This window comes from Pollachius pollachius, assembly GCF_949987615.1.
Source record: "Pollachius pollachius genome assembly, chromosome: 1".
In the NCBI taxonomy this organism is placed as follows: domain Eukaryota; kingdom Metazoa; phylum Chordata; class Actinopteri; order Gadiformes; family Gadidae; genus Pollachius; species Pollachius pollachius.
Genome location: NC_136934.1, coordinates 25,377,395 through 25,396,939, shown reverse-complemented (window position 1 = coordinate 25,396,939; position 19,545 = coordinate 25,377,395). Strand labels below are relative to the sequence as shown.

The following is a 19,545-nucleotide window of genomic DNA, read 5'->3' as shown; positions in this document are numbered from 1 at the left end:
AACTGAAAATTTCAGCTACCATGGATAAATTATGATATTCGAAAATTATTTAAAAGGAGGGACTATGCCCTGAAAACTTTTAGCAAAACTCGTAGTAACATTGTTTTGAAACTATTTAAAGGCTTGTGTAATCAAGTGGTTAACTCAGAATGTCCAAATTAAATTATTACATCCATTAGTGGTGTCAACAATAATCGGTTCGGCGATGCATCGCAATGTGGGGCATGCACGATTCAGCATCGATGTGGCAACGTGCCGTAATCGATTATGTCGCTGTTTATTTTCGGGCCTCAAGTGGACAATAAAGTTGTGAAGTACATGCTAAGCGGCAGCGCTAGCTAGCACAACAACAACCCTATGGATGGCTCAGGTGGAGGGAAATAACTGAGTTGGCTTCAACAACAACAACACACAAAGTCGACACATCCCAGCCAAGTATTGACGAGTCGCTAGTGTCAACGTTGCCACACAACTCCGAGAGAGCAAAGAGGATCACATGATCAGCGGCATGCTACATAGCAAAGGATCTACGACCCTATTCTGTTGTAGAAAATGCGGGTTTTCGCCACCTGCTTAAAACAATTGAGCCCCGGTATAAGCTACCGACAAGAGCTACCTTCACTGATTCTGCGCTTCCCGCATTGTACAAAGAAACCAAAGCAAAGGTAATGGGATCCATGTGTAAAGCCAGTCTTGTAGCAGTTGCAACTGATGCCTGGACTTCAGTCGCAACAGAGTCCTATGTAACCATTACAGCACATTATATCAGCGAGGATTGGCAGATTGTATCACATGTGCTGCAGACGAGACCAGTTTACGAGAGCCTCACTGGTGCTCATATGGCGTGGCTACTCTTGGATGTTGTGGAGGAATGGCAGCTAACAGATAAAAGTGTTGTGCTGGTGATGGACAACACCGCTAATATGATAAGTGCTGCTGAAATTGGGAAGTTCCCTCATGTTAAATGCTTCGCGCATACGTTGAACCTTGCTGCACAGCGGGCGCTTAAGTTGCCGACGGTCTCCAGGCTTCTGGGCAGAGTCCGACGTATCTCAGCGTACTTCCACCGCAGCACAAAGGCAAAGCACCTGTTTGAAGAAAACCAGCAAGTTGTTCTTAAACTGACACATCCACTTAAACTGATAACTGATGTCGCCACAAGGTGGAATAGTGCTCAGGATATGATGGAGAGGTTTTTCCAACTGCAAGCTGCAGTGCATGCCACCTTGCTGTCGCCTGCCCTCAATGCAGAAGAAAGTGACATCGTCACTCTCAGCAGAGCAGATCTGGCTAACGTGGAGGAAGCAGTGAAGACATTAAAACCAGTGAAGGATGCCACTGTTTTTATGTCAAAGGAGAGCAGTCCTACAGTCAGCCTCATTGCACCAGTATATGCCCAACTCCTCCAGAGCATGTCAGACACTATTGGAGACCAACCACTGATCCGCGATGTGAAGAATGCCATCAAAACAGATCTCCTTAAGAGGTACAACAGCGGGGCAGAGAAGAAGATCCTTCACACATCCTCTGCCCTTGATCCTTGGATGTCTACGCAGGAGTGACTTCAGAGGCTGCATCCCTGGAGGAAATTTAATTTCTACTCGTAAAACTTATGGAATAAATTTCAATTAAATTGTAATAATAACAATGTAATGTTAAATAATCAGCTATATAGTCAGTAAAATGTTAAGACTGAGAAAAATAGTTATCTGTTGGGAAGAGCAGACTGCCACATGGCAGTATATATATATACTGCCACAAGCCAGAGCTTTTTGGGAGTACTGTACCACTGCCAACGAGAGAGAGACCGATGGATGTACCATTGGATTGAGTAGGGATAGGGATTGTACCTTAACAGAGGTGGATGACCCTTTTCCCACCCTGGTGGGTGTTTACACGGTAAAACAAACCATCCTGAGTTGGAACTGCTCTGTGTTGTGTGGTTTTATCGTTCAACTTGGTGGCATGGAAACCCCACACCCACTGGCCCGCTACATATGGTGGAGAATGCGGGCACCGATCCAGAGTTGAATAGAAAGACTACCACGGACAACAATGGAGGCGTTGGGGCAAAAACTGGTGAAAGTGAACCTGGCGCAATAGGCTATGTGTAGGGAGCTGATGGGAGCGCTGACAGCCGGCCATGTCGGCATGGCTTCAGGTGCTGCAGTTTCCTGTCCTGGCCCCCAGCAGGTTTGTCTCGACGCCGCCGGAGACGCCGCCACCGGAGACGAGGCAGTGGGAGACGAGGCAGACGGAGACGACGCAGCCCATGGGAACACAGATGCCCGTTCCAGGAGGGATGCTCTGGGGAGCTGGACCGCCCCTCCCCCACGGTCGGAGCTGAGGGGGAGGGTGTGTGGCAGACGGCAGGGAGGAGTGAGGGGAGTGGTGTATCTGACAACCTGCTGGCTCCAACCCCAAGCCTTACATGGATTTCCTCCCTGTAACGATGCAAGCCTGAGGATCGTTATGCAGGAGTGCTGGGGGTTAAAGGGAAGGGCAGGCTACCACATGGGAAAGCCAGAGCTAGCCAACTACATACAGCAACTGTGGGACCTTCTGGGAGTTCTGTACCACTGCCGACGAGAGAGAGACAGATGGAAGTACCATTGGATTGAGTAGGAATACGGATTGTACCTTAACAGAGGTGGATGACCCTTTTCCTAACCTGGTGGTTTTGTTTACACAGTAAATAAACCATCCTGGGGTGAGTTTCCCAAAACAATCAGGATGTTAGCATTTTGCCGACTTATTACTAACCCCAGTTGTACTATGCAGTAGCTGAACTACGAGTGTTTCCCAAAAATCTCCAGCTAACATGGCAATACGTAGCTGACCTCTTTGTTGATTAGCTGCGTACTTATCAGCTAATACATAGTGAACAGATTTTTTTCTGAAGGCAGAGTTCGGAGTTGATCTGAGGCATTCAATCATTCACAGGTGGAAGCCTCACAAACTTTGATATTTAGACTACATGCTTGTTATACAGTTGTGGTTAATATTCGCCACCTTGATTGTAAATAGCCTTCCTATCCTTTGTATCAACATTAGAAACAATTTCGGAAATAATTGTTTGTTTGGCAAAAACGTAACACAAATTTTTGATGACACTGGCGAATTCATCAGCATAGGCACAATCTATGCAATTCAATATAGTTGCAGCAAACGGTTGATATGTCTATGGAAAAAAGATCATTCAAACAATAAAATGGTGAGAAATTAGGATATGGATATGGATAAGTAAATAAATTACCTTTCTCACAATTGGTTGCAAGGGTTAAATGGCTGAGTGGTTAGAGCACTTGCCCTGAAATGTAGTTGTTTTTTTTGCCACCGGTTCAAGCCCTGCCAGATGCGTCTTGTTTCCTCAGTTCTAATGATGTATTTTTTATGTTTGAAGTCTGTCAATCTCTTTACAGTACCTAGGCTGTATATTTCCCTCCTAAAATATTTTGATAGCCTATTCATTTTGACAGGGGGGCAACATCTTGTGTTGTCGCTGCAGTGGATGCATGTTTCTTGATACTTTTTTATTTTATTTTAAGTTGTAGGCTATCAATTAATTCACATCTCTAAAACCCACTGCCCGGAATCTTATCACATATGTAAAACTAACAGGGTTGTTAAAGAAAATAATTGTAAGCCATTAAATGTCCAGTGTTGTTCCACACCCTAACATTTGGAGGCACTACTGCACTAACTCTGAATTCTAATTGTGTAAAAAAGAAAAAGAAGACTGAAATCGGTCATGTGACCATGCATATCCAGGAAGCATGTGGCCTAATATGGACCTACAACAGCCCTAGAGCTAATTTGCCTTTTTACCATGTGGGTAATAAGAACTCAGCCAGACAATGTTGTTGGGAAACAGTCAGGGAGCCTTAACTTGCTGGTACAATGGAGTTTAATAACTTCCTCCATACTATCAGCTTACTATGTAGGTGAAATGGTTTTGGGGAACACTTTCCTATTAACTGTTGAGTCCCTAAGAGGTAGGTTGCTAAGGAAGTTAGCAACTATGCTTTTGGGAAACGAACCCCTGAGTTGGAATTGCTCTGTGTTGTGTGGTTTTATCGTTCAACTTGGTGGTGTGGAATCCCCACACCCGCTGGCCTGTTACTATATATACAGGGTGCGATTTGTGAAAAAACCAGAGGGGGGGATAATTTTGAGAAACATTTTAAAATGTTTCAAAATGAAGACGGACCCTGTGTATTTTGGTTGTTAATTATTACGAAGTAATGGTGAAAATACTTTGGGTGGGGGGGATAATTTTTATCCCCACCGAGGATAAAAATAATTCAGCAGAGGGCAGGACGTGTAAACCAGAGGGGGGGATAATCTCCACCATCCCCACCGGCAAATCGCACTATATGTATGTATGTATGTGTGTATATATGTATGTATGTATGTATGTATGTATGTGTATATATGTATGTGTATATATATATATATATATATATATATATATATATATATATATATATATATATATATATATATATATATATATATATATATATGTTTATGTGTATATATATATATATGTTTATGTGTATATGTAGTGCCGGAGGAAAAGGAGGACGTAGGCCGTTTTAATCCAACAACGAAAGAGCAGAACAATCACTCGCAGCGCATGGCTAGAACTGGTGCAACCGCATAACCCGTCCCCCTAGACCCCCGTGACTCATAGCCAGTTCCCTCCCACTCGATCAGTAAGAGGGGAACACGAACCCATAATGTAGTCACTACACCAGCCCCCCCAGTGTTCACCTCAATATTCAAAATCCACGCGGCGAGGAGGGTGTATGGCCCGGCCCCTACGACTGTAGGCAAAGTCAGGAGGTGCGGGAGGAGGCGTGACATCGTCCATCACAGCCTCTTGTTGTGCGGGGCGGGGGGCAGCGTCGACCCGAGGGCCGCAAGCTGTGGGGGCTTGTAGGGGTTGGAGGGGGGAACGGCCACGGCGTGGCAGGGGGGGTAGGACGGGGGGGCGGCCCCTGCGCGGTGGCAGAGCCAAGTCCGGGGGCAGTTCAAGGTCCAAGTGAGCCGGTTTGAGGCGATCAACAGACACACACTCCGGCGTACCCCCCATATCAACCATGAAGCTCTTGGCTCCCGCCTCGATGACACGGAAGGGTCCGTCATAGGGAGGTCGTAGCGGAGCCCTGTGGCCGTCGTGGCGGATGAAAACGTAACCCGCAGACTGCAGCTCCGGGGGCACCCGCGAAGCAGGGACGCCATGCCGCGTGGTCTGGATCGGGGCGAAGGCCCTGGCGCCGTCCAGCAGGGAGGCGCGCTGAGTGGAGGCGGACCAGGGCTCCGTCGGCTTGGGGATGAAGTCACCAGGGACCCGCAGCGGCTGTCCGAACACCAGCTCAGCCGACGATGACCGGAGGTCCTCCTTGGGCGCCGTCCTGAGCCCCAGCATGACCCACGGCAGTTTGTCGAGCCAGTTGCTGTCTGTGAGGCCGGCCCGAAGGGCGGCCTTCATGGAGCGATGAAAGCGCTCCACAAGTCCGTTAGCCTGTGGGTGGTAGGCGGTAGTGCGGTGGAGCCTGACCCCCAGATTCTCTGCCACCACCGCCCACAGCCCCGAAGTAAACTGCGGGCCGCGGTCAGAGGAGAGGTCAGCAGGAGTGCCGTAGCGGGAGACCCACACCGCGATGAACGCCCGGGCCAGGTCGGGGGCTGTCGTTGAGGAGAGTGGGACTGCTTCCGGCCAGCGGGTCGTCCTGTCCACCATGGTAAAGAGGTAGATGAAGCCGTGCGAGGGGGGCAGGGGTCCCACCAGGTCCACGTTGACATGGTCGAACCTCCGCTCGGGCACCGCAAACTGTGCCAGGGGGGCCTTGACATGGCGATGCACCTTGGCGCGTTGACAGGCAGTGCAAGTGTCGACCCAGGACCTCACATCCCTCTTGAGCCCGTGCCAGACGAACTTCGCTGACACCAGCCGTGAGGACGGTTTCCTACCCGGGTGAGATAAGCTGTGCACCGCCTCGAAGACGGGGCGTCTCCAGTTGGAGGGGACTACTGGCCTTGGCTGACCCATGGAAACGTCGCACAGGAGCTTGGCCCCTGTGTCACTGAAGAGCACCTCCTCCAGGCGCAGCCCTGTGTTCGACGACTTTAGAGCTTGGACGGAGGGGTCGGCAGCCTGATCCACAGCCATGCGGGAGTAGTCCAAGTTCAGCTGGACCGCACCGACCACCGCCCTGGAGAGACAATCGGCGACCACGTTGGACTTCCCAGCCACGTGCTGGATGTCTGTGGTGAACTCGGAGATGTAGGAGAGTTGGCGCTGCTGGCGGTCGGACCAAGGCTCCGTGGTTTTGGACATGGCGTGTGTGAGCCGCTTGTGGTCCACGTAGGCCGTAAAATCACGGCCTTCCAGCAAAAAACGGAAGTGTCTGACCGCGAGCCACAACCCGAGGAGCTCCCTGTCGAAGGTGCTGTACTTGCGCTCTCTGGGAGACAGCTGGCGGCTGAAAAATGCGAGTGACTGCCAGGCATCCCCAACCCACTGCTCGTACACCGCCCCCACGGCAAAGTCCGATGCGTCCGTGGTGAGAGCAGTGGGCGCAGAGGGTGAGGGTTGGGCCAACATGGCCGCGCGGGCCAGGGCCGCCTTGGCGTCCTGGAAGGCCTTGACACGTTCCGCCGTCCAGTCGACCGGTTGTTTCAGAGCCTTGCCCTTCTGGGCCTCGTACAGTGGGTGCAGGATGTGAGCTATGTGGCGGAGGAAGCGATAGTAGAAAGTCACCATCCCGATGAACCCCTTGAGCTCGCTGACTGTGCAGGGGCGCGGGAAGGCTGCAACAGCTTCTACCTTCGAGGGTAGGGGGGTCACACCCTCCGCGGAGACCTGATGCCCGAGAAAGTCAAGGGTGTGTCGTCCGAACTCACACTTCGCCGGATTGACAATTAGCCCATGTTGGCTGAGTTGCGTGAAGAGGGTCCGTAGGTGGGACAGGTGCTCCTCTTCTGTGGTGCTCGCGACGAGGATGTCATCCAAGTAGACGAAGAGGAAGGGCAGGTCCTGGAGCACCGAGTGCATGAGGCGTTGGAAGGTCTGCGCCGCGTTCCTCAGGCCGAAGGGCATCCGCAGAAACTCGAAGAGACCGAAGGGGGTGACGACGGCTGTTTTAGGGACGTCCTCTGGGTGCACCGGCACCTGATGGTACCCCCGTACCAGGTCCACCTTGGAGAAGAAGCGTTTGCCCGCCAGATACGCTGAAAAGTCCTGGATATGCGGGACTGGGTAGCGGTCAGGCTTGGACGCGTCGTTGAGGCGGCGGTAGTCCCCACATGGGCGCCACCCACCGTCTGGCTTAGGGACGATGTGCAGGGGAGACGCCCAGGGGCTGTTCAACGTCGAACAATGCCCACCTGCTCCATGTGCGCGAACTCCGCCCTGGCGACGGACAGCTTCTCCGGGTTGAGGCGCCTGGCCCTGGCGTGGAAGGGAGGCCCATTGGTCTCGATGTGGTGCTCCACACCATGCTTCACTGTGGGAGCGGAGAAGGTGGGCTTAGTGAGGTCAGGGAATTCGGCGAGCAGCCGAAGGTACTGGTCGCCGTCGGTGAGCGTGTTGGACAACCCGCTGTAGATCGCCTCCCCCTGCGTACAGGCGAAGGAAGCGAAAGTCTGCGAGTTGACCAGGCGCCTGTTCCCCACGTCCACCAACAGGTTGTGGGCGCACAGAAAATCAGCGCCCAGGAGGGGAAACGTGACAGCAGCGACGACAAAATCCCAGGTAAAGCGTTGTCCACCGAAGCAAACATCCACCGCTCTAGTGCCATAGGAACGGATAGGCGTGCCGTCCGCACCCACCAACTGCGGACCGTGCTCCCCCTTCGCCACCTCCGATCCCCCTGACGGAATGATGCTCCATTGGGCACCCGTGTCACAAAGGAATCTGCGACCGGAAATGGTGTCTTTTATGAAGAGCAGCCTGTTGGTGACACCAGCGCTCAGGGCTACTACCGAACGCCGGCCCTGCCGTTTCCCGCCGGACCAAAGGAGGAGGGCGAGCGGCATCGTTTGGCCTTGGCGCCAAAAGTGGCGTGGTAGAAACAATGGCCCGCAGCGTTACCCTGCTGGCCCGACGGTCCGGCGTCGTCCTTCGCTCTCCTGCGACGGTCCGGCGGTGGAGCAGCCGCGGGAGCCAGCAGGTCCGGGGACCGTTGAGGCATGGCCAAGACGAACCGGTCTGCCTCCCTGGCCAGGGCGCGGGGTCCAACGACGGTGGTGTTAGCAAGCGCCATCCTGACCTGAGCTGGCAGTGTGCGCATAAACAGCTCCGTGAAGAGGATCATGGGGTCTTCTGTACCGAGCAGGTTAAGCATCCTCTCCATACGTGCAGAGGGCCTCTCGTCTCCCAAGTCCGACATGTCAAACAAGCGGCGCACCCTCTCTGCGGTGGACAGCTCAAATGTCTCCAGGAGCAGGGCCTTGAGGCGCTCATACTTGTTTGTCGCCGGGGGGGCGGACAGAAACCCCACCACACGCGCTGCGGTGGAGCTGCCTAACATAGCCACAGCATGGTTGTACCGGTCGTCGTCGTCGTCGGTAACGTCGCTTTTGTAGAAATGTGCCTCTACTATAGTGAACCATGCAGCAGGCGTTTAGTCCCAGAACTCTGGCAGCTTAAGAGTGGGGGTGCGCACGACCTGCGTCACCCTGACAGGAGACGGTGATGTCTGCCGCTTTGAACGTCTTCCTCGGGCGGACATGTTGCAGAATTGCAGTGTTCGCTTGTGCGGTTTTTGTAAACGAATAAATAACAAAAACGAACGTCGGGGTCACCAATGTAGTGCCGGAGGAAAAGGAGGACGTAGGCCGTTTTAATCCAACAACGAAAGAGCAGAACAATCACTCGCAGCGCATGGCTAGAACTGGTGCAACCGCATAACCCGTCCCCCTAGACCCCCGTGACTCATAGCCAGTTCCCTCCCACTCGATCAGTAACAGGGGAACACGAACCCATAATGTAGTCACTACATATATATATATATGAGGTCATCGGAATGACTTATATGTTAAAAAAATAATTTAAGTGATGATGACCGTTGCTGATTGTTATTTGATTTGGTTTATTCATCTCATATTGTAGTGTGTAGTATTTAATGTTGCGTCAAAATGTATGAGCACCTGCTATCAACAATCCAACCCCCCGTAGCTCCCACAATCATTCTTTGGCGCCGCTACTCCTTAGTCATGTAGTTCAAAGAATCTGTTGATACCACGCATCACTCATTTCGCCACATAATCTAAACGTCCGTTCACATCTAAAGCAAAGGTCATTTTAAGCCCGGCGCGATGCATACAAAGTCGATGTAGATACGCGAATAGATGTAAAGCCGGTGGCCAATCTCACGTGAGTCTACTCGCATGAACTACCAAAATACGCCTCATTTGCCTGGTTGCTCGGTTTAAATATTTGAACTTTGGCGCGAATTTGGCTTGATACTTCTGAACCACTCTCGAGAGAACTTTGTGGCTCAAAGGTTCAGGTTCAAAACATTTGCTGTATTACTTCATACACAAGAGAGTGAATACATTTTGGATATTATCTGTGTGTTAGGGCTGCTCGATTCTGGAAAAAATAAGAATCACAATGTTTTTGGTCAAGATTGAAATCACGATTCTTCAAACGATTCTTTTTGAGTTTGAAAATAAAATGCATTTATTCGGCAAAAAAAAAAAACACGGTTTAAAAAAAAAACACGGTAACTGAGTTTTCAGAATTCTTAAACTACACAGTACACAAACTGTTCAAATACAAAAATAGAAAATGTTCAAATTGAAAATAATGTACAAATAAATATTTATCCAGCTGTTCTGTAATTTCTATAAAACTTTCAATGAATAAAATAAATATACTAGAAAATTAAATAAGACAGAACATCACTTAAGAACATCAAGTACAGCACTTGCCTCCGGCGTTGGAGTAACGAATATGTTTGAGCCAATATGTCGAGTTGTATCTGGAGATAAATTAATACATTGTACAGAGAGATCATTTGCATTTCACCTGCCATTTTTTTGATGAGCGTCTGGGTCTCGAGCGCAGGCTTGTGGCAGCGTCATGGCACAGTGTCATGGCAACCGAGCGTCATTGTTTCTGAAAGCCTCCGTCTACCCTGTCCACACTACAATGCAAGCGTTTTCACATTTATCTACCTCAGTGATCGATTTAGTGTGGACTGAAGGGCTAAACGGATAAATATTTACGCGTTTGTAGATTTACCTTAGGCGATTAAACAAGTTTGTCGTGTTTCCAAGGGGTGCATATCAGAGATAGAAATTAACTTTTTTGCCCACCAGCCACTGTGGCAGGTAGATATAAAAATCTACCAGTCACTCATCTTTTTTACCAGCCACTTTTTATACGCTATATATTTTTTTTAATATATGCGGACATTTTAAACAATATAATAGTAACAATAGATAAGAAAAGTGTTTTTCATACAAATCATTTATCCATCAGAAGTGTTGCAATCTCTGCCTCCCCCTGGTGGCTTGTCTGGGAAAATATGTTTGTGTGGCACATGGGTGTGACGAAAAAAAACAGGTGTGTTGTGGGTAGGAAGAACGTGTGACCGCGGGCGAATCAGTTGGAGTCATTGAAGGAATAAAGCCGAGTTCATTTTTCGTGCAACCAACCAACGTCTCCCTGTTTGTGCTTCGGCTATGTCAACCTGGACCACTAGACAAAGTTACCTGCAACGAGCCAAGTAATTAGTAGAGACCAGCTCGCTCCCAACTACGGTTCGGAGCGTGGAAGCTGAGGAGGTAACAGAAGTGATTTTTACTGTAAGTAGGCGCTACCAAGGAACTGAGTTGAAAGTGTTACACTCTTACCGCATATGACAAACAATACACAGGTATCTGCCATTTTAAGTCATGTTTATTTCAAAGGTGTTACGATGACAAGTTTGGGGATAATTCATCTATACAAAGTATTTTCAATAAAAAACAAATTGACATATTAACAATAAAACAACATGGCTACACCATCATAAGTCAATAGGAACATTTGTTTTTTCAGTGCACTGGCCTTTTAATTTCTTCAATTGAACCAGATGTATAATAAAATCTGCCCCTATAATGCAACAGATGTAACCTCTCGGTATAGCGAGACTCATACTCTGCCTATGCATTCGAAATTAAACATTTGAAAACAGGCCATGAAGAAACAAGAAACAATGACTTAATGACTTAAATACATTGAAAAACGTCAGAATACATTAAACTATATATATATATATATATATATATATATATATATATATATATATATATATATATATATATATATATATAGGAACTTGTTAGCGTATCTGTTTGTGTACGTTCGCTATGCAGCCCTGCTATTGCGCATTCACAGAATGGCTTTTGTCAAAGGAATACCCGGTCAATGATGGATTTAGTATGGACACAAACGACTAAACATTGGATCTTTGCATGGATTTATATGCACGTTACGGGATGAATTGATAAGCTCCTGTAAGGGCTACGATGGCACAGATGACAGCTGATTTGGAACGGAACAACAGCAAAGTAAGGAACTCTGACTTTTTTACTGTTCAATTATTAATGTTGTTTTTGAACGAATATTGGAATACTCGCTCGGAATATCCAACGAGTATTCCAAGCCAGTAAAATGGTATTCTAGACAGCCCTACGTCTTAGCACTCATACTTGACATCTGTTTTGACCAGACTGACAGAAAGCAGCTGTTTGCCAAACAAGTGAGCAGAGCTCTAAGGTTACCCAACATGCTAGTTTTTCGATAGCATCAAACTATTGCATTAGGCCTAATAGAAAATAAAAAAATAACTTACGTGCAGTGCCATTCGAAGTCTTCAAATGGCCTTCCCTTTTTAGAAATTGCGTGTGCATTTCGAAATAGTAGAGCCATTCTATCAAGCTGGGCTGTTTTGAGGCTAACGAGCGTCCTCATCGCTGTCGTGGTTTCGGGCGCTGATTTTCCCTTGGCAATTTTCCAAACGTGAAGGTGACTTTTTGAGGACTTGTGGTCCTCCACGGCTTCCAATTTTAGGTTTTGTGTCCCACTCACAAAACTATTGGACCTGTGGCCATCCGAAGCATGTTTACGACAGAGAGCACAGAACATTGTCTGGATCGTCCCGTCAAACACCAGCCAGTCATGGTGTTGCCCACTGTCCGATGTTCGCCATCTCTTATTAAAAATATACTGAATGTTGAAACCGGCATATTATCTCTATGGTTACCGGTATATTATCCCGGATGTTGACAGTCGCAGTTCAGCAAAAGAGGCGTAGAAGAAGAAGGGGGCCAGATGTTGACAGTAATGGTTGTGGAACTGTGCAGCGCCGTATGACGAATGTATTAAATATGCAAATTTGAGCGAACCTGACTGGAAAGTATTACCCGACACAGTGGCGGGTGAAGTGACACAATTCACCCGCCACCATACAAATCCACCCGCAAATGGCGTGTGGCGGGTGTTAATTTCCATCTCTGGTGTGTGTACCTTGGCCTCCCACTCCCTGGTGTGTGTGTGTGTGTGTGTGTGTGTGTATCTTGGCCTCCCACTCCCTGGTTAGTGTGTGTGTGTGTGTAGTTTACGAGTATGTGTATACCTTGGCCTCCCACTCCCTGGTGTGTGTGGTTGTGTGTGTAGTTGTGTATAAGTGTGTGTACCTTGGCCACCCACTTCCTGTTGTTTCTGTGTTTGTGTGTGGGTGTGTGTGTGTGGTTGTGTATAAGTGTGTGTTTGTGTGTACCTTGGCCTCCCACTCCCTGGTGTGTGTGTGTGTGTGTGTGTGTGTGTGTGTGTGTGTGTGTGTGTGTGTGTGTGTATACCTTGGCCTCCCACTCCATCCCGGCCACTGAGATTCCCAGCAGCAGGATGACGGTCAGCGTTCCAACGATTCGAATGTCGTTCAGCTCGTCAGTCATCAAAGCATCCACATCCTGACCCCGATAACACACCGATAATGTTATCAAAGTCATTATCAATAACATTATCAACAGCTATGCTGTCCTCTACCCCCAGCACCTTGCCGGGGTCGACAGTTGCATAACTCCTCTTCCAAGAACCCACGCAGAAGACACGTTCCAGTTAACACTTTCTTTATGGTCGCTTGAAAATAGGGTAAAGCAACAATGTTTTCCGAGGCTAACTTGAAGCTAGAGAAGAAGCAAATAGCAATCGTGTATGTAATGGTTAAGGAACATGCAGCTGGTAACCATGACAACATAAAAACAAGACGTATTGCCGAGCGATTATAACTTTAGCCAGTAAGTGGCATCAGTGGATCAGTAACAAACATACAGGGGAAACATGCATACAATTGCCCACAAATAATGTTAACAGTAACCCATCAATAACACACCAATACATTGACCAATAGCACACCAATAAAAACTCAATGTCGGATCAATAACTTAACAGTGTGTCTTACGTTCAGCATCTCGACGACCGTCTCAGCGAAGCCCACCACGTACATCGCCACGGCAACGGCGTTGGCGAAAGCGAAAATTAGTCCAATGGATCCACCGAACTCAGGACCCAGACTGCGGGAGATCAGGTAGTATGCTCCTCCTGGGGAGAGACCCTCGTTATCAGACACCACATCCCCCGACCTCCACCCAGACACCACAGCCCCCGACCTCCACCCAGACACCACGGCCCCTGACCTCCACCCAGACACCACAGCCCCCGTCCTCCACCCAACTCTTCAGTTCAGAACTTTGGATCTCAATCAGCTCCGAGTAGATTTGGAAATCCCATATTTTGATGACCCAGGTTCAGATTACCAAGTCAGATCTGATAGGTAACCAGATCCTGATTAGAAGTTCTTTAAGCCTCCATAGGATGTAAAGAACAACATAAAGAATCAAAATAATCTCAATCCGATCTTTTAGTCTTCAAATACATTTTGAAGACTTTATCAAGATTAGAGCTAGGATACGATTCCCTGATCTAATCTGATTTGATAGTAATCCCAATGGTTTTGAACTACCTATTTGAAGGATTTCATCCAGTCCGATCCAACATCTGATGGGATCATGTTGAAACTTCCTGGACCAGGAGGGAGATGTAATGTACAGACTCAAAGCACGTTTCCTACATCCACACTTGTGCCACTGCCAAATTCATCAGAACCCAAATGAACTGATTGTTTGGATACTGACCTGCCATGAAATCACCTAAAGTGCTTCTTCTTCATCTGTGTATAGCAACCAGCGAATTCCTTTATTTCTCCCTGTGCACTAATTTAATTCCCATATGTCCCCTGTTCAACCAATCAGGCTTGACTTCAAATGGATGTGTGATGTGACAATAGATGTCTGGGATGCCACAGTGGAAAACTGTTGAATTGATTCAAAATAGTCTGTTTACTTTACATAATGGTACTGATCCTTTATTCAAGACCCAGTTAGACCAGTACGTGTTGAAGTTATTAACAGTGACCAGTAGATAAGAGACCACATAATGATGAACTCTAACTGACGGGTGCTTTAGAGTATTAAAGGCGACATATTATGAAAACAACACTTTTCCTGGGATTTGGGGTGTTGTTTTGGGTCTCTGGTGCTCCCACAAGCATGCAAACTTTGAAAAAAGGCTGTACATGATTTTTTGAGTGAGATATGCATTTCTGAAAGTACCCCGCCTTTAACTGCACCGGTCCAATGGAATAATGGCCACGCTTCATACTGATGTCTTTGTCTTTTTTGCTCTCCTCGTACACCGTTTGACACCGTGAAAACTACAAAAGGACGATAAACAATATTTAAATCCCATGATTAACTACACAGAAATTGACTTGATCGTAAAACAGTAAATAAACCAATTACCGTGTGCGCCTCTTGGACAATGAACAGAATTGTTGTAGCCTTAACATACTTTTACAACCGTTACGTCTGACCCGCGATCTACTTGCTGTGTTAACAGACTGGTCCCGTGACCTACTACGTCACATGCATAATATAACTTTTTTAAACATTTACCTTACAATAATTGCATTAATTTCACTAGCATATATTGTATCTATTTACAATAATTGTAATAAGGAACTTAAAGCAGTTATGAATAACCAAACACATAAACACGTATAAAATCTATATTCCTCCACGACAAGTCTCTGGGACCGTTACATCGCCTACAGTTACCAAACGAGCGAGTCAGTTTCGGCGCCCCCTCCTACGTAGGAAGGGGGCACAGTTGAATATTACCTCCCACTTCCCCACTCCCCTCCAATCAGAGCATAGCTAAGATTTTGTGGACCAGCGGACGAGCAGCTCCGGCGGGGGGGACTCGGCGGCACCTCAGCTCCGGGAGTACAATCCCTTTCTCTGCCGGCGGCACCGCCGGAGCTGCCGGACTGTCGCCGAAGCATTGGCGGCATTCCCGAGGAGGAGACATGGCGAGGAAAGGGATTGTAATACCGGAGCTGAGCTGCCGGACTGCCACCGAGCTTCCCCCGCCGGACTTTTCAGCTCCCGGAGGGCACCCGCCGGAGCAGCCAGAAAGCTTCGGCAGCAGTTCAGCTCCCGGAGTACACCGCCGGAGCTGCTGGACTGCCTGCGGCCGGGCGTCTTTGACGGCTGCCGCCAAAGCTTCGGCGGCAGCCCGGCAGCTCCGGCAGTGCCGCCGAAGCTTCGGCGGAGGTGCGCCGCAGGGTGCTCGGCGGCAGTTCGGCATCTCAGCTCCCGGAGAACAATCCCTTTCTCCTCCATGTCGCAGTTCATGGACTTCAGAGAGCCAAGGCCAAAGTTCCTTTCCTCCTGTTCTTCTCAACCATGTCCGAGATATCCCCCACTACGAGTCTTTGCTTGTTGTGAAAGTGCCAGAGACGTCAGACGCAGTTTTTATGATTCAAAATATCATCCGAGGCGCACATAGCATTTGGCCGAGATATTATATATAATATTATATAAATACCCATATGTAATATTATTATTATTATTATTATTATATTATACTCTATTATATAGATATAGAGCTCCAGGAGTCCGCAGATGGCAACAATCCTTTCTCCTCCATGCTGTGGTTCAGTCTGACAGCTCATTGGTCAATGGGCAGCAGCTCATTTGCATTAAAGCTACAGACACCAGAAACAGCGCATTCTGAAGGGACTGAAGCAGAGGGGAATAGTGGTAGGCGCGATTTTTTTTCCTAAAAGCTATTTCCAGCAAACAGCTTCAAACATGTTTTCGGGAACTCAAATACTATGTTTACTTGTTGTGAAAACGCCATAATATGTCTCCTTTAAACAAACCTCCTCTCACAAATCCGTTGGTTGCTATGGCAGAGGTGGACAGTCCGGTGATGGTGGTGACCAGCGTTGCCATGCAGATGATAGCGATAGTCAGCCCTGCAACACAATCACATCGTCACCAGATTGTAGGGGATATGTCTGTGATGTCACAATGTGGGAGGAGCCTAAAGAGGCGGAGGTTGCGGATGACAACATACCGATGCCTGCTTGGCCAACGATCCAGGACATCCTGATGAACAGCATGACCCCCCAGATGTTGAGCATGCAGCGCACCTAAACACACACGAGCTTTTGATTTATGCACACAACCGCATGTCTATTGGTTGATCAAACAATTAGACAGAGCTGTCAGCCATTCAAAACAGTCCGAAAATCAATGGGAACATTTGGGAATTATTTGCCAATCAATGTAGCAGTCAACCAAACATTCTGTCAGTCAGTCAGTCAATCAAACTATTGAAACAAGAGGCCTCAGTTACCAGGACACCTTTCACCCAACCAAACTTGATAGTTCCTCCTTTGGCCTGCTTGGCTGCCAAGGCTGCTGCCTCCTCTGCTGCAGAGGGCTCCTCCCCATTGGCCAGACCGTCCTCAAAGGGCTCCTTTGGCCAATCACAGCACAGACATGGATGATGTTAACGACAGAAAGGGAGTCTCATCACAGGATATTGTTTCTGATTACTTCAGAATGGTGCCAGGTGATGGATAATATGTAAATAGGTTCATGTCTAGCTCTATTAACTTTGACTGTATTTGAGTTAGTTGATTTTTGATTTTTGCCAATTATTATTATCCCGCAAATCTGTGCTGAATCAATTGCATTGCATTATCTTATATATAAAGCATCAAGTATTGTGACTAATGATTGTAACTATTGTATTCTACCTCAACTGTCAATAATGCATAGCCTACAAGTATTTTTCCATTGCCTAAGATTAGCCTTCATCTTATCTCATCTAAACACAGGGTGGAATAATCCTATTCCTATGCATGGGTGCACATTAAGATCCAACTTCCTAAAAACATGAAAAAATCATAGTTAATAGAAGCCGACCCAACTTTTTAAAGGTTTTGTTCATGTCCCTATCCTGCTCAGTGGCCAGAGCCCTTGCATATACAATTGCCGCGTTACACCTCTATGCTTATTGTCAGAGAATTAATTAGGCCAATAATGGTGCTGCATATGTGGATGTGTTGCTCTGTAAAATAGGGATTCATTAATATATATTTTAAGCTACTATAAATGGCTGTGTGTCTGTCACAGCAGATCCTGTGATATACTTGGGTGAGTTGAGATATGCGCCCTCGCTCCTGAGGTTCATAGGAGCTGGGGGCCTCTTCATTTTTATTTAAGAAAATGTTTCTGTGACTCTGTCAACGGTATCGGTAGACTGTCCGTGTCGGGGCACCGGGAAGCCCGGGTTACCCGGCAGAATAAATGGATTGTGTGTCAACTCGCGTGTCAGGCCAGCCGCTGATGTCACAGTGGGGGCCTGTCCTGGGCAGTGGGTGGAGCGGAATGTGTGTCGTACTAATAACCCGTGGCCGCTGCATTAATGACTACTGGAAGAGAAGGACTCGTAGGTCAATCACAGTGTAACATTCAAAGTTTTAATCCGTAGGCTAATGTGAGACATGGAGGTCAGAGTGTGTGAGACAGGCCTTCCTCCTGTCTTTAATTCAAAATATAGACTCATCATTTTAATCATTGTACTCTACCACTAATACCAGTTTAGCAGTGAACCTACCTTAAGCCTACTAATGAATATACCGTCATCAATAGGAGCCATAAGAAAAATTACAATCTGTGAAATCTTAATGGTTTTCACCGGTGGTGAAAACCGAATGGTCACATACCTCTTATCAACATATTTAGATTAATATTAATTTAGTATGGGATGCAGAATATAGGTTTATAATCTGAAAGGGCCTAATGATATCCTTAAATTCATATTATCGCATTTGTATTAAATTGTGACTTACAAACTGATTGAAATCTATCAATTGAATGAAATGTATGTAATAAAGTGTAGTAAGTAAGTTAAGTAAGTTGTCCAATCAATCAAGTTCTAATGTTGTTTACACATGCCTCAGAACGAGGCAGGGCTGTTTAATTAACTGAGTAAAGTACTCAAGTAGCCTACTTAGTAACTTAAGACCTGTTCAGTGCTCCGGCCATTACCTTGTCCAGCTCATCGTGGAGTTCTGACAGCGATGGTCGGATCAGCTTCTCTCCCAACGCCGCAGCGGTATTTCGGTAGAAGTCGATGTTGGGTACGGCGTCGATGGTGTTGTGTCCAAACGTCCGCATGTAGTAGGTGTTGGACTGCGAGTCCGAAACGTGCGTGTGTCCCGTGCCTGTGGAGTGGAGGCTGACCGAGTCGCTCTTCACCGTGTCCCCGTTATGGGAGACGTCGGGTGGGAGTCCGATGTCCATAGCGCTCCCAAGGCCCTCCGGGTCCAGGAAGCCCACCACCACTCTGGACCGGCCCTTGGGGTCATCCGTCCCGGGAGCTGGGGACCGACCCCCCAAGGAGGCCTCGGCTCTCTCTGCCTCCATGACAACGTCCACCTGGAAGCGGCTCTTTGGGGAGCCGCTGGCCCGCAGAGCTGGTTTCTGACCCGGGGGTCCAGACATATCCAACGATGTTGATTAACTGCGTGCGGAACCGAACCGAACCACCAGAGTAAAAAACACTCTGAACCAGAGATGTGACGCACGAGTCACCGATGTCCCATCAGCACCCAACAGTAGGCTTACAATACACTGCCGAGTGGGGTGATAACAGCAGGGCTGTCAGGGGCCTGAAGGTGGTCTGTCTCCCTCTGGGTCTGAGTACGCAGCATGGCTTGTGCTAAGCTTCGGGGCGTAACGGACAGCAAGCCGTCCTCTCTTCTTTGTACTCCCCTTACTCCTACTCCTCCTACTGCTCTGATGTCTCGAGATGGAGGAGAAATGGTGCAAAATGACAATCAGTCTTTTGAGACTGGGATGGGAGGCTGACCACTGTGGTCCTGGACCGGGACCCCCGGAGAGACCACCAGAGAGAACACCAGTTGGAGGGGGGGGAGAGGATGACTCAACGAAACATAACTCCATTCAGGTTTCTTCAATAAATGGACAAAGAAATACAAATGCATGTCAGTCATGTCTGCGCAAAATGTTTTTACCTATTCTATAATCATCTTCATATTTTTATAGTTTTACTGTTTGAAATGGTTGGCTATGTAGGTGTACTAGTTTAATAGTTGTAAAAGT

At 47.8% G+C, this 19,545-nt stretch overlaps 1 protein-coding gene across 1 annotated transcript in view; it reads right to left on the bottom strand.

Annotated features, from left to right (window-relative positions):
• Window positions 1–18,924, bottom strand: part of LOC307078796 (solute carrier family 12 member 2-like) — a gene marked incomplete at both ends in the record, with an annotated part of 56,168 nt that extends 37,244 nt beyond the window's left edge. The window contains 6 exons of the mRNA XM_079740776.1: window positions 12,862–12,972; window positions 13,464–13,603; window positions 16,287–16,382; window positions 16,484–16,559; window positions 16,766–16,888; window positions 18,469–18,924. Coding sequence (XP_079596902.1) covers window positions 12,862–12,972; window positions 13,464–13,603; window positions 16,287–16,382; window positions 16,484–16,559; window positions 16,766–16,888; window positions 18,469–18,924 — 1,002 coding nt within the window. The remainder of the gene's footprint in view (window positions 1–12,861; window positions 12,973–13,463; window positions 13,604–16,286; window positions 16,383–16,483; window positions 16,560–16,765; window positions 16,889–18,468) is intronic.
• Window positions 18,925–19,545: the final 621 nt, after the last annotated feature.